The 10,378-nt window shown below is 58.3% G+C and overlaps 1 protein-coding gene across 1 annotated transcript in view; it reads right to left on the reverse strand.

Annotated features, from left to right (window-relative positions):
• Positions 1 to 1,577: 1,577 nt before the first annotated feature.
• Positions 1,578 to 10,378, reverse strand: part of Inpp5e (inositol polyphosphate-5-phosphatase, 72 kDa) — an 11,255-nt gene continuing 2,454 nt past the window's right edge. Inside the window, exons 2-11 of the mRNA XM_013029370.1 lie at positions 9,725 to 10,369; positions 6,463 to 6,586; positions 5,922 to 6,019; positions 5,343 to 5,467; positions 5,105 to 5,224; positions 4,899 to 5,006; positions 4,110 to 4,271; positions 3,898 to 4,013; positions 3,285 to 3,421; positions 1,578 to 3,034 (exon numbers count right to left, since the gene is read on the reverse strand). Of these exons, the coding sequence (XP_012884824.1) occupies positions 2,902 to 3,034; positions 3,285 to 3,421; positions 3,898 to 4,013; positions 4,110 to 4,271; positions 4,899 to 5,006; positions 5,105 to 5,224; positions 5,343 to 5,467; positions 5,922 to 6,019; positions 6,463 to 6,586; positions 9,725 to 10,369 (1,768 nt within the window). The 3' untranslated portion in view covers positions 1,578 to 2,901. The remainder of the gene's footprint in view (positions 3,035 to 3,284; positions 3,422 to 3,897; positions 4,014 to 4,109; positions 4,272 to 4,898; positions 5,007 to 5,104; positions 5,225 to 5,342; positions 5,468 to 5,921; positions 6,020 to 6,462; positions 6,587 to 9,724; positions 10,370 to 10,378) is intronic.

A 10,378-nucleotide genomic window follows, 5' to 3' on the forward strand; every position in this document is an offset into this window, starting at 1 on the left:
GCTACTCCTAAGCAAAAAAAATCTAAGGAACAGCGCCCAGGCCTGTACCCGAGACCCCCAAAAACTAATCCCCCCCAAAAAATGGGGGCCCAGCCCTAGTACCTCCTAGTTTGTTTTAGCCTGCCACCTGTCTTACTGTCCACAAGGGAAGTGTCTCGGCAGACTACTGGCTGGAAATCACTCCAGCCCCTGCAGCTGGAGCACGGGAATAGTCTGCCTGAGACCTGTAGCATGAGCCAGGTGTTGGGACTTAGTAGTTACCACGTGGGGATGAGGCTACCGCTGGAGAGAGCCTTGCAAGACAGGTGCCCCCAAGAAGTTGTAGTCACAGCTGAAGCCAGCTGCTCGGGGTTCCTCTTCACCTGCCAGCCATCTCAACACATTCTAGAAGCTCTCCTGGTGTTCTGAAAGCTGACGCTGTGCCAGCCAGGGGCTGCTCTGCAGTGACTTGTTACACTTTTCTTTGCCTGGGGCACCCGCTGTGCCCTGCTCTCTGTGTCAAGGCTGCTCCCTCCTTCCTGTCGCCCTCTGGGCTTCCAGCTCCCCTTCCTTAACCACTAATGTGCAAAACTTCTGCCTGCCCCGTGGATTCGGAGGTCTAACAGCACTGTGCGCCACAACCAGTAGAAGCCCACGGGGTGGAAGGCAAGCCCTTGTGTGTGAAGCACGAGCCAGGCTCAATGGTATATTCTTTTGCTAGACTGGCACTCTACCACTGTACCATACCAGCAGATCTTTTGCTGCCCGGGCTGGCTTTGAGCTGTGATTCTCAGTTCTCAGCCTCCTGAGTAGTCAGGATTACAGGTGCAGTCCACCAGTTTCGAGGCTTTGTTGTGTTTTGTGAGCCTGGAGCACTGGGTATAGCCCAGGTGGTGTCACTCAGCATCCTGAGTGCTGGGGTTATTCGCTCTGGAACATGCTACCTAGTTAACCATGAGCTCAGTTTTAAAGACACCTTGAACACCTGGTTAGATTTTTTTTTTTTTTTTTTTGGTTGTGGGGCTTGAACTCTGGGCTTGGACTCTGTCCCTGAGCTCTTCAGCTCAAGGCAAGTGCTCTACCGCTTGAGCCACAGCGCCACTCTGGTTAGATTTTTATTAACCTGAATTTTTAACTTTCCAATTGAAATGCTGTGAGTAATGTTAGTGTCAAGTTCAGTCACCACACTTTTGATTCATGGCCTCCTCAGATGTGAGTAATGACTTCCCAAGATTCAGCCGAAACTAAGGTGCTCCAGTGTCCGAAGGGTTTGGCTCAGCCTGTAAAGGGTGTCAGTGGCTCACACCTGTAATCCCAGCTACTCAGGAGGCTGAGATGTGAGGCTTGAGGTTTGAAGACAGCCTAAGCAGTAAAAATTTGTGATTGTTGGGGCTGGGAAGTTGGCTCAGTGGTAGAGCGCTTGCCTTGCATGCATGAGGCCCTGGGTTCAATTCCTCAGCACCACATAAGCAAAAAGAAAAAAGCCGGAAGTGCACTGTGGCTCAAGTGGTAGAGCGCTAGCCTTGAGCTGAAGAGCTGAGGGACAGCGCCCAGGCCCAGAGTTCAGGCCCCACGACTGGACCCCCCCCAAAAAAAATTTGTGATTGTCATCGCTAGCCACCCACCCAAAAAACCAATAGTAGGAGCACCAGCCTTAAACAAAAAAGCCCAGGAACAGCACGTGAGGTCCAGAATTTAAGCCCTATGACTGACAGAAAAATCCTTCAAATCGTTCTCATTTCAAGCCTCATCACCACAAAAACTTTGCAGACAGACTGCCGGTTTATTTGGAATCAAGCAAAACTACACAGTCTGGCCATCTGAGTAGTGTGAGGGCTGACCTGCCCTGGCCACAGCTGCCATTGCCTTCAAGTTCACGTGTTTGTGGAAGCAGAGGCTAGCAAGTCTCACGTGGGGTCTGTTTGGACTGCAAGTCATCGCAATTCGGGTCAGCCAGTCTGGAGCAGCGGCCCCTCCTGGCTAACCCTGCGTGTGTCTTGAGCAGCAGACTGGCGCTTTGTAGCCTTGAGAATGAAAAGGGCCTGCATACAGATAGATACTTCCTTCGAAGACTCAGCCTTGGGCTAGAAAGTTCACAATTCAATATACACATTTATTTAAAAATATAAATATGGAAAAATAAATAATTTTAGAAGACTGGTGTGGCTATCCCCTAGGTTTTAATACACTCAAGGGAGCAGCAGAGGGTTTTAAGCTCTAGGGATGGGAAGCAGGATGGAGCTGTCTGACTTAGGGTGTGGTCCCGTTCTGTGGCTGCTGTCACTAAAGCAGATGGTCGCAATCCTAGAACCCTAGTTTTACAAGGCCGGGCTTGGCCTGTGGGGGGGGGGGGGGGGGGGGGGGGGGGCGGAGCCCTGAGACGTAGCCTAGCAGAGGGATGCCAGGCCACATCCTCCAAGTGTCTAGCTTTGGTCTCTGGTGGCAGGGTTCATGGCAGCTACGTCTGAGTGTCCAGGAGATGCCCAGCCCTGACCCGGGTGCCTGTGTGCCCGTGTGAGGGTTCTCCCTGGACACCTAAAAACTCAGGCTCCGGCTTGGGGGTTGAGTGAACGGAGGAGAGGCTTCTGGCACAAGTGGACATGAGGGGAGGCACCTCACTCGTCCACAGATGTGGGGGTTGAAGGGCTCCCCCTGGAGGCAAAGGGCTGCCATGTGCCCAACGGGGACGTGCCAAATGAGAACCGCTCACCCAGCTAGAGGCAGGCAGCTTCTGCCCCACGACAGCTGTGGGTGTGGCCACAGCCCCCGCCCCCAGCTGCCCATCACCGCTGCTGCTTGTGAGGAAGCAGGACAGGACTCCCAAAGGGGCAGGAGCTGCCCAAGAGCAAACTTCTGCCTTTGCAGCGGCCTGTGTGCTCCGACATTCGCCTGGGCTGCCATGACCGTCTCCACTGAGCCACTTCAGGAAACAGTACAGACAGTGCTGGAGCTCTGGTTCTTCAGCACTTGCTGTTTCTGCATCTCTTTTGAAATCCGTCTTTTAATTCCTATCAAGTACAGTTCTCGGTCAAACTTGCCGGCAGCTAGTGGGATGCTGTGGAGGAGGAAGCGTCAGGAGAGCGCCAGCAGGAACTAGGGCTTTCTCATCTAAAGCCCTGTGCCTGTTCCCAAAGGGCCCAGCCGGGGTCACAGGGCAAGCTTCTGCAAGCGGCGGGCTCATGGGACAGTGACCACAGGGCTGCTGGTGCCCCAACTCAGGAAGGGTCACCCCACTCAAGACAGGAGCCACTTGGAGCCCAAGCTCCAGCCCACTGCTGTGCAGGAAGACACCCAGAGGGACTTACTTGTCCCGTCCTGGCCTCACTTTGACCCGGAACAGGCCGTACACAGGGCGGTGGTCAGATGTCTTGATGCCAAGGCAGGAAGAGTACTTTAAGGGACAAATGTCCCCCTTGTGGCGGCTTCTATACAAGACTCGGTCCTTTAAGAGACAGTGAAGCAGGAGCAGAGCTAGTGCTGGCCGCCCCCTCTGCACGGTGAGCCCCCGGGGCCCCGCCAACCCCAGATCACCCAGCTCTCTGGCAGCAGTGGGAGCTGTGTTGCCTCTGTGGCTGCCCCACTGTCTCTAAACCATGCCATGCCCAGCATGAGACCTGGGCTGGTAAGAGCAAGACCAGCTGGGTGCAAGGGCTTCCCACTCACTCCTTCCAGGGGTGGAGTGTATGGAATGAGGGCCCAGGGCCAGGGCCCATGTAGCAGCAGGACATGAGCTGCACCCAGCCATGTGGCCCAGAGAGGCCTTGTCCCACGCACACTTGGCCAGCCGTGCGGCCTGGAGGGGGCCTTGTCCCACGCACACTTGGCCAGGTAGTCGCTGACCTCAAGGCAGCTGCCTGGCTGGATGTCATGTGTCAGTGCCACCCAGGCTGGTGGCGGTCACCAGTGCTGGGACCATACCGTGTAGGAGGGGGTTCTCTGTTTGGAGGTGCTGTCGTAAGTATCCTTCCCAATGTCAAACTTGTATGACGGGAGGAAGTGGATATCGGGCTCCTGGAAGCCCTTGAAGATGGACCCTGCAAGGAGCACGCAGGGGGTTAGAGAAGCTCGGGGAGCCGCGCTGCCTGGCCCCAGGCTGCCCAGCCCGCACTGCCTGGCCTCGCACCACCCACCTTTCTTCATCTCCCGGGTGAGCTGGTCATGCCGCAGCAGGGCTGGCACGTCCACCTCCAGGTCCTGCTTCAGGATGGCCTCCACTGCCCGGCGCCCTCCGCTCAGGCGGAAGTTGAAGTCTCCAAACCAGAACACCTCATCGAACCGGGTGGTGACATCCGCTGGGCACACAGGGAAAGAGAACAGCGCTGGCCTTCGCGAGTCCGAGGCCACGAAAGGGGACTCATCTGTGCTCTACTCCCCAGAACCACAGCCTGGCAGCAGCTCCAGGGATGGGCAGGAGCATCAGAGGGGCGCTGCTCAGGCTTTGTGGTTGAGTTGAGCCCACGGCAGGTGATCCACAGGTACCCAAGCAGTCCCCCAAACCTCCAACAGCTGTCCTGATGGGCATGGGATGGACCACGTCTTTCCAGTTCCTTTGCCCAGCCCGGCTAAGCACAGCCAGGGGTCAGCAAGGAACAACTGGGCCCAGCCAGTGCACGGCGGTCTCAGTGGGAAACTTTCTTTTTTGGGTCGGGTCGTGGGACCTGAACTCTGGGCCCGGGCGCTGTCCCTCAGCTCTTCAGCTCAAGGCTAGCGCTCTACCACTTGAGCCACAGCGCCACTTCCGGCTTTTTTCTTTTTGCTTATGTGGTGCTGAGGAATCGAACCCAGGGCCTTGAGCATGCAAGGCAAGTGCTCTACCACTGAGCCACCTTCCCAGCCCTCAGTGGGAAACTTTCTGCGCTCGGCAGAGCTTGCCTCTCCAGAGCCCCCAGAGAGTGTGGGGCAGAGGTCACAGTCCTCACCTGCGCTGGAGCGGTAGGGGTTGGTGTCTGGTACAGTCCTGGGCAGGGCCAAGGCCTGGATGGTCCTGGCGTAGTCCATTAGCCTCTCGGCCACCTTTCCGTCTCCGGCTGTGGGGACAGGATGGGGGTGGGGCGGGGCCTGGCACCTTGGCCTCCGATGCATCTAGGGTGGAGAGGAAGCTGCCCCTCACAGGGAAGTGACTTACAGGTGAAGTGAGAGGTGATGAAGAGGAAGGAGGTGCCGAAGAAGGTGAAGCTGAGGCCCAGGGCCCCCTTGGTCTTGATCTGAGACACGATCCGAGTGGTCACAGTGGAGCACTCCACCTCTGTGTGACGGGGCAAGGGGACTCAGTGGGCAGTGGGGCCGTGCCCGGCTGGGCATGCTGCGTGTTCTCTCCCCCTCCCCCCCCGCCACGTGGTTGGATGGGTGCTGCTGGCACCTACCCGAGCAGAACCAGATGAGGTCCCTGCGGATGAACAGGGACATGTACAGCACCCCGTGCGCGGCGGAGGACAGCAACACGTACCGGGGGCCCAGCGTCTCCTGCAGGCGTGTCTCCCACTCCCGCCTGGAGGAGGAAAAAGGACAGCTGGGGGCACGAGGGCTTTCAGCCCCACCTCCCCTCCTCCTCGGCCGGCCCCAGCCCCACTCCCCTCCTCCTCGGCCGGCCCCAGGGAGCAACCAGAGGAGGCTCCCTGATTTTGCTTCATCAGGCTGCACGAGGAGACATTTATTCACCTTTTTTGGCAGTACTTGAATTTGATTTTCTGGGGTCTTAGGCTTGCTAGGTTGGTGCTCTACTCTGAGCCCTTTGGTCCCCTAACATCATGGGCTTTAGATGGCCCAAACCACTGTTCATGAAGAGGCTGGTTTGCATTTCACCAGACATGGAGGCTGCCTGTACAGCCCACTGGGGTCTCAGCCTCTCGGCTTGTCCTTGTGCTCTCGGGACACCGGCCAGCCTCGTGGTGCTCACCAGGGTTTGCTGCCCAGGGGTAATCACAAGGTGCCCTGCACCCTACCTGTCGGAACAGCCTTCCTGGACCCCGATGACGTACAGGTCCTGGGTGTAGTCGGCCTCGCTGGGCAGCAGGAATTCGTCCAGGCTCACTGGGAGCTCCTGCAGAAGAGACACATGAGGTCACCAGACGCCTCCCAGGCCAGCATGCGAGTCCCTGCTCTGGCCAGGAGGCGATTATGAGGCATCTCTTCTGAAGGAGCCGGCGCCCGGCAGCATGCAGCCTCCCTCAGCTCCCTCTTTTCCTCCCCAAAGCATGAGTCTGTCTCCCAGCAGCTCCTCACCCGTGCGTGGCTCCTCCCTGCCGTGTAGCCCCCAGCCTGGGCTGACCGCCTCTCTGCGCAGACACCACTGGGCATGCCCAACACTGGTCTCTCATGGAGACTCATGGAGGGAGGTATGGCTGGGGGGCCAGAGGGGGTGCCCAGCTGCCCTCCTCACACGCATGCAGTGTGGCTGGCAGGGGCTGGACCAGGGCCAGGAGTTCCCGCCCCTGAGGCGCAGCTGCCCCTGAACCCAAGCCCGCCCCACTCCAGCTCTCTCACCTTCTGGCCCTGCATGTTCCAGGTGGCTACAAATAGGGCCACATTCCGGTCTGGGAAGTACCTAGCCAGCTCATCTGCCCCCAGCAGGGCCCCGCTGGCCAGAAGACTCCCCTCCAGATAGCTCCTGCAAAGCAGAAGCAGACAAAGGGCTCTAGCATGACAGCGTTCAGCTAGCTCAAGAGTCTCCTGCATTCAGGATGGGGTACATGGGGACTCTGGACTCGTGGTCCCTGGGGCTATGAAGCCCTAAGAAACAACCTGAATGCCCACAGAATGCCAGTGAGCCATCTGCCCTGGACTGGGATTTCTCCTGGCCAGGACACCAAGCCCACGCTCAGCTGTGACATCTCCAGCATGGCTGGCTGGGGACAGGAGGGCGTCTGGCCCTGGAGATGCCAGCGCTGGCCTCGCAGGACACACAGGTGCCCCATACGCCACAAGGCTGGCCGGCCAGCCACACAGACACGCGGCATGGGCGCAGCTCTGAAGGCCATCCGGTTTCTGTTGCGTTGTGTGGCTCTGAAACTATGGTGCAAGAGCCACAACAGACCCCATAGGAACAACACGCATGGCTGCGTGCCCAGAAAATGCTATTTACAGGCACTGAACTCTGAATGCAACCTGATTTTTTCCCAGCCATTTCTAAATAGAAATGGCTTTGATGGTTGCCTGCGGCTGGGCTTGCGGGGCCCTGCTCTCCCCCACCCCCCCGCTTCCCTCTCCAGGTACATTCTCCAGACCCCACCAGGGGCGGCGGCAGTGGCCACCCACTCCACTCTACAGGTCTGCGTCCCTCCCACCCGCCTTTCCAGCAGGGGGAGGCTCTGCCCAGGGCAGAGGGAGGCTGCGTCCGGCTTCCTCATCCTGCCAGCTGTTCTCGTGTGCTCCACCACGTTGCCTGTACAGTCACTTCTTTCTAGAAGCCTTCCCTCCCTGGCGCCAGCCCTGGGCTAAAGGAGGGCACTGCTGAGCCAGGAGTGGTCTCTACAGCGAGAGGAGATGGCTAGAGGGTGAAATCCGTCCAGACGCCCCTATGACAAGCCTAGGCAGCGCCTTTCACACCCTCCAGGGTGAGGACACCCCGTCTTCTGTGTGCAACACCCCAGCAGCCTCCAACAGCCACAGGCACAGACTGATCAGGCTGACAGATGACACGGAGAAAAAGGAAAACAGGTAAGGCACAGTGGCTCACAGCTGCAATCCAGCTACCAGAGAGGTGGAGATGATGAAGGAAGGATGATCGAAGGACGAAGTTAGTGAGATTCCATCCCAAAAAACCAAGCTAGGTGTGATGGCACACACTATAGGAGGAGGGTGGCAGGTGGGAGGTGACAGCCAAGACCGATCTGTGTGTGTGTGTGTGTTCGTTCTAGTACTGAGGTTTGAACTCTGGTTGTAAGCACTTGTCAGGTTTATGGCCTTAAGGCCCAGCAGGCTCCACCGTCCTTGGCTGTAGCTGGCCGTGGCTGCTCTCCCAGAGCAGGGAGGCACCAGGCCCTGGCCGTGGAAGCTCTACAAAGCCCAGAGCCTGGGCAGGTGGAGAGCACAGGGAGGAGGAAGGTGCTGGGCATTGCCTCACCCACCATGCCCAAGGCAGGAAGCTGAGGCTCAATCCTCATTTTCTAAGTGGTCAAGCTAATCCAATTGCACACAAGAACTGTGGCAGTGCTTCTCGGTGCAGATAGTCTCTTTAAAAGGCCCCCCATGGTGACCAGTGTAACAGAGGTGATGGTTCTGGTCTGTTAACATCTAAATGGGCCCAGGGGCTCACTTCCGGTGTGGTGAGGAGGGCTCACCTGCAGAGCCAACCACAGGCCCATCTTCCGTGGCCACAGGAAGTGGAAAGGAGGCTCCAGAACCTCAGAATGTAGCTTTTTTGGACACAGTCTCCCCAGAGGAAATTACTTTGGCATCTCTGGGTGGGAGCCCGGGTGCAATGACCACGGTAATGCAGCCTCCTGCCAGGACATCTGCTCTGGGCAGCGGGGCAGAGCCGCTGGACCTCTGCCTCCAGAGCTGGGATCGCTCGAAATCTGGTGTGTGGGCACTTGAGGGCAGCCCCTCGCCGGTGCTGCTCAGGGCAGCCCCAGCAGGATGAGACTGGACTTCGAGGGGGAAGGGGAGGGGAGACATGAGCTCGGGGACTCCAGGTGAACGCAGACTCTGGCTTCAGGAAACGGGCACCAGGACCGTGCTTGGCTGTCATGGGCAGAGAAAGGCTCCCATCAGGTGAGTTTCTATAGATTACTAGCATTACAGACATGCTGGGAAACAAGGACCTGCACATCCTCAGTGTGGGACCCGATCCACAGGTTGTGAGACCAGACGAGAAGCTGAGAGGAGTGCTCAGCAAGCTGCATCTGGGATGTGGAGCATCTGCAGCTCAGGATACTGTAGAGGCTCCCCGAATCTCCTGGGGGGGCGGAGGACAGGGGCATCCAGCCTGTGCAGCTCTCCTTATGAGTGAGCAGGTTTACACCTGGCTAAACATCCTGATAATATGCCAGCTTGTGCCCAGAGGCCATGGGAGAAGCATGCTCAGCCCTTCCAGTGGCACCCCTGGGCTCCTAGAATACAGTTAGCAAATAACAGTATGAGAATGGAGGTATGGCTCAAGTGAGAACCAGCTGTGAGTAAGCAAGCAAGCAAGCAGCTGAGGTCGTGAGTTCAATCCTTGGAACAAGGAAAACAAGAAATGGGGGTGGGGTGGGGAAAATCAGGTTCAAGGTAACATGGCTCTGACAAAAACACCCATTACAGGGTGCTGGAGGCTCACATCTGTGATCCCAGCTACTCCAGACGTTGAGATCTTAAGGATCATAGTTCAAACCCAAGCCTGGGGCAGCGAAGTCTGCTAGACTCCATCTCCAAAATAACCAGCCACTGAAGTAGTAGAACTTAGCAAGCAGGCATGCTGAAGTAGCAAGAGGCCCTGAGTTCAAACTCCAAAACAAAACAGTCCCACTGACAACAAATGCTATCTCATACAAAGTACAAAAAGACAAACTCCAGGAGCAAGAAGAGGGCTGGAGTACAGTCTCATCTGCTTACACAAGGAGTGAGCGCGGTGATCCACTTGTACAGGTACACTGTGCCCTGGATGGCGCTGAGTCACAAAGGAAAAGTTCTGGAAGGACATTGTGTCTGGGAGACCTGCCTAAATCTCTGCCGGTGCATCTTAGATAGTCTCTATGGGGTGACCCTAGAACAGGGGTCACGGGGTAAGGCTAGGTGCTGCTCCCCTCCCCCCTCCAGGCCCTACCTGCTCCGAATGTCCTTGGTTCGGATGGGTGCCAGGAGGCTGAAGGAGGATCGGGCGGCGTGGAGCGGGTGGTCGTCAGAGGCCAGGGGGCTCCGGGGTCGGCAAGTGCCCAGGCTGCTGTGGGCCCGGACCAGCTTGCTTTGGGCCCGCGGCTTGCGGTCAGCGTGCTCCGAGTCAATGTCATTTGCTGCACTCGCAGGGTCGGAGGCCGCGCGGTGGTCAGACGCGGGCGCTGAGCGTGGGGGCCGCAGGCCGGGGGGCAGCGGGGAGCTTCCAGTTGGCAGGGCCTCCCTGTGCAGGGGATCTAGGGAGGTGCTGGCCACTCCAGAGAGACGGTTACTCCACCCGGGTGGACTCCCTCCCTCACTGCCCGCAGCCCTGCGGGCTTTCGGGACCTCCTGCAAAGACGGGCCCAGGCAGGGTGCAGGGTGGTCCTGGGCGGCTGCGGCGGCCGGGCCCTGGGCCTGGTGCGGGGAGCCCGCGCGCGGGCTGGCGCCGTCCCGCTCCGCGGCCGACAGGTCCTCCTGGCTGTTCGGGAAACGCCTCCTCCTCCAGGCCTTGTCATCGAGAGACAGGGCTCGCTCCAGGCGGGGCTTCATGGGGGGCTGCGGGGTGACGGGCTTCGCCTCTGCTTGGGGGTCCTGGCTGCCGGCG

Source organism: Dipodomys ordii, unplaced genomic scaffold, assembly GCF_000151885.1.
Source record: "Dipodomys ordii isolate 6190 unplaced genomic scaffold, Dord_2.0 Scaffold118, whole genome shotgun sequence".
Classification (NCBI taxonomy): domain Eukaryota; kingdom Metazoa; phylum Chordata; class Mammalia; order Rodentia; family Heteromyidae; genus Dipodomys; species Dipodomys ordii.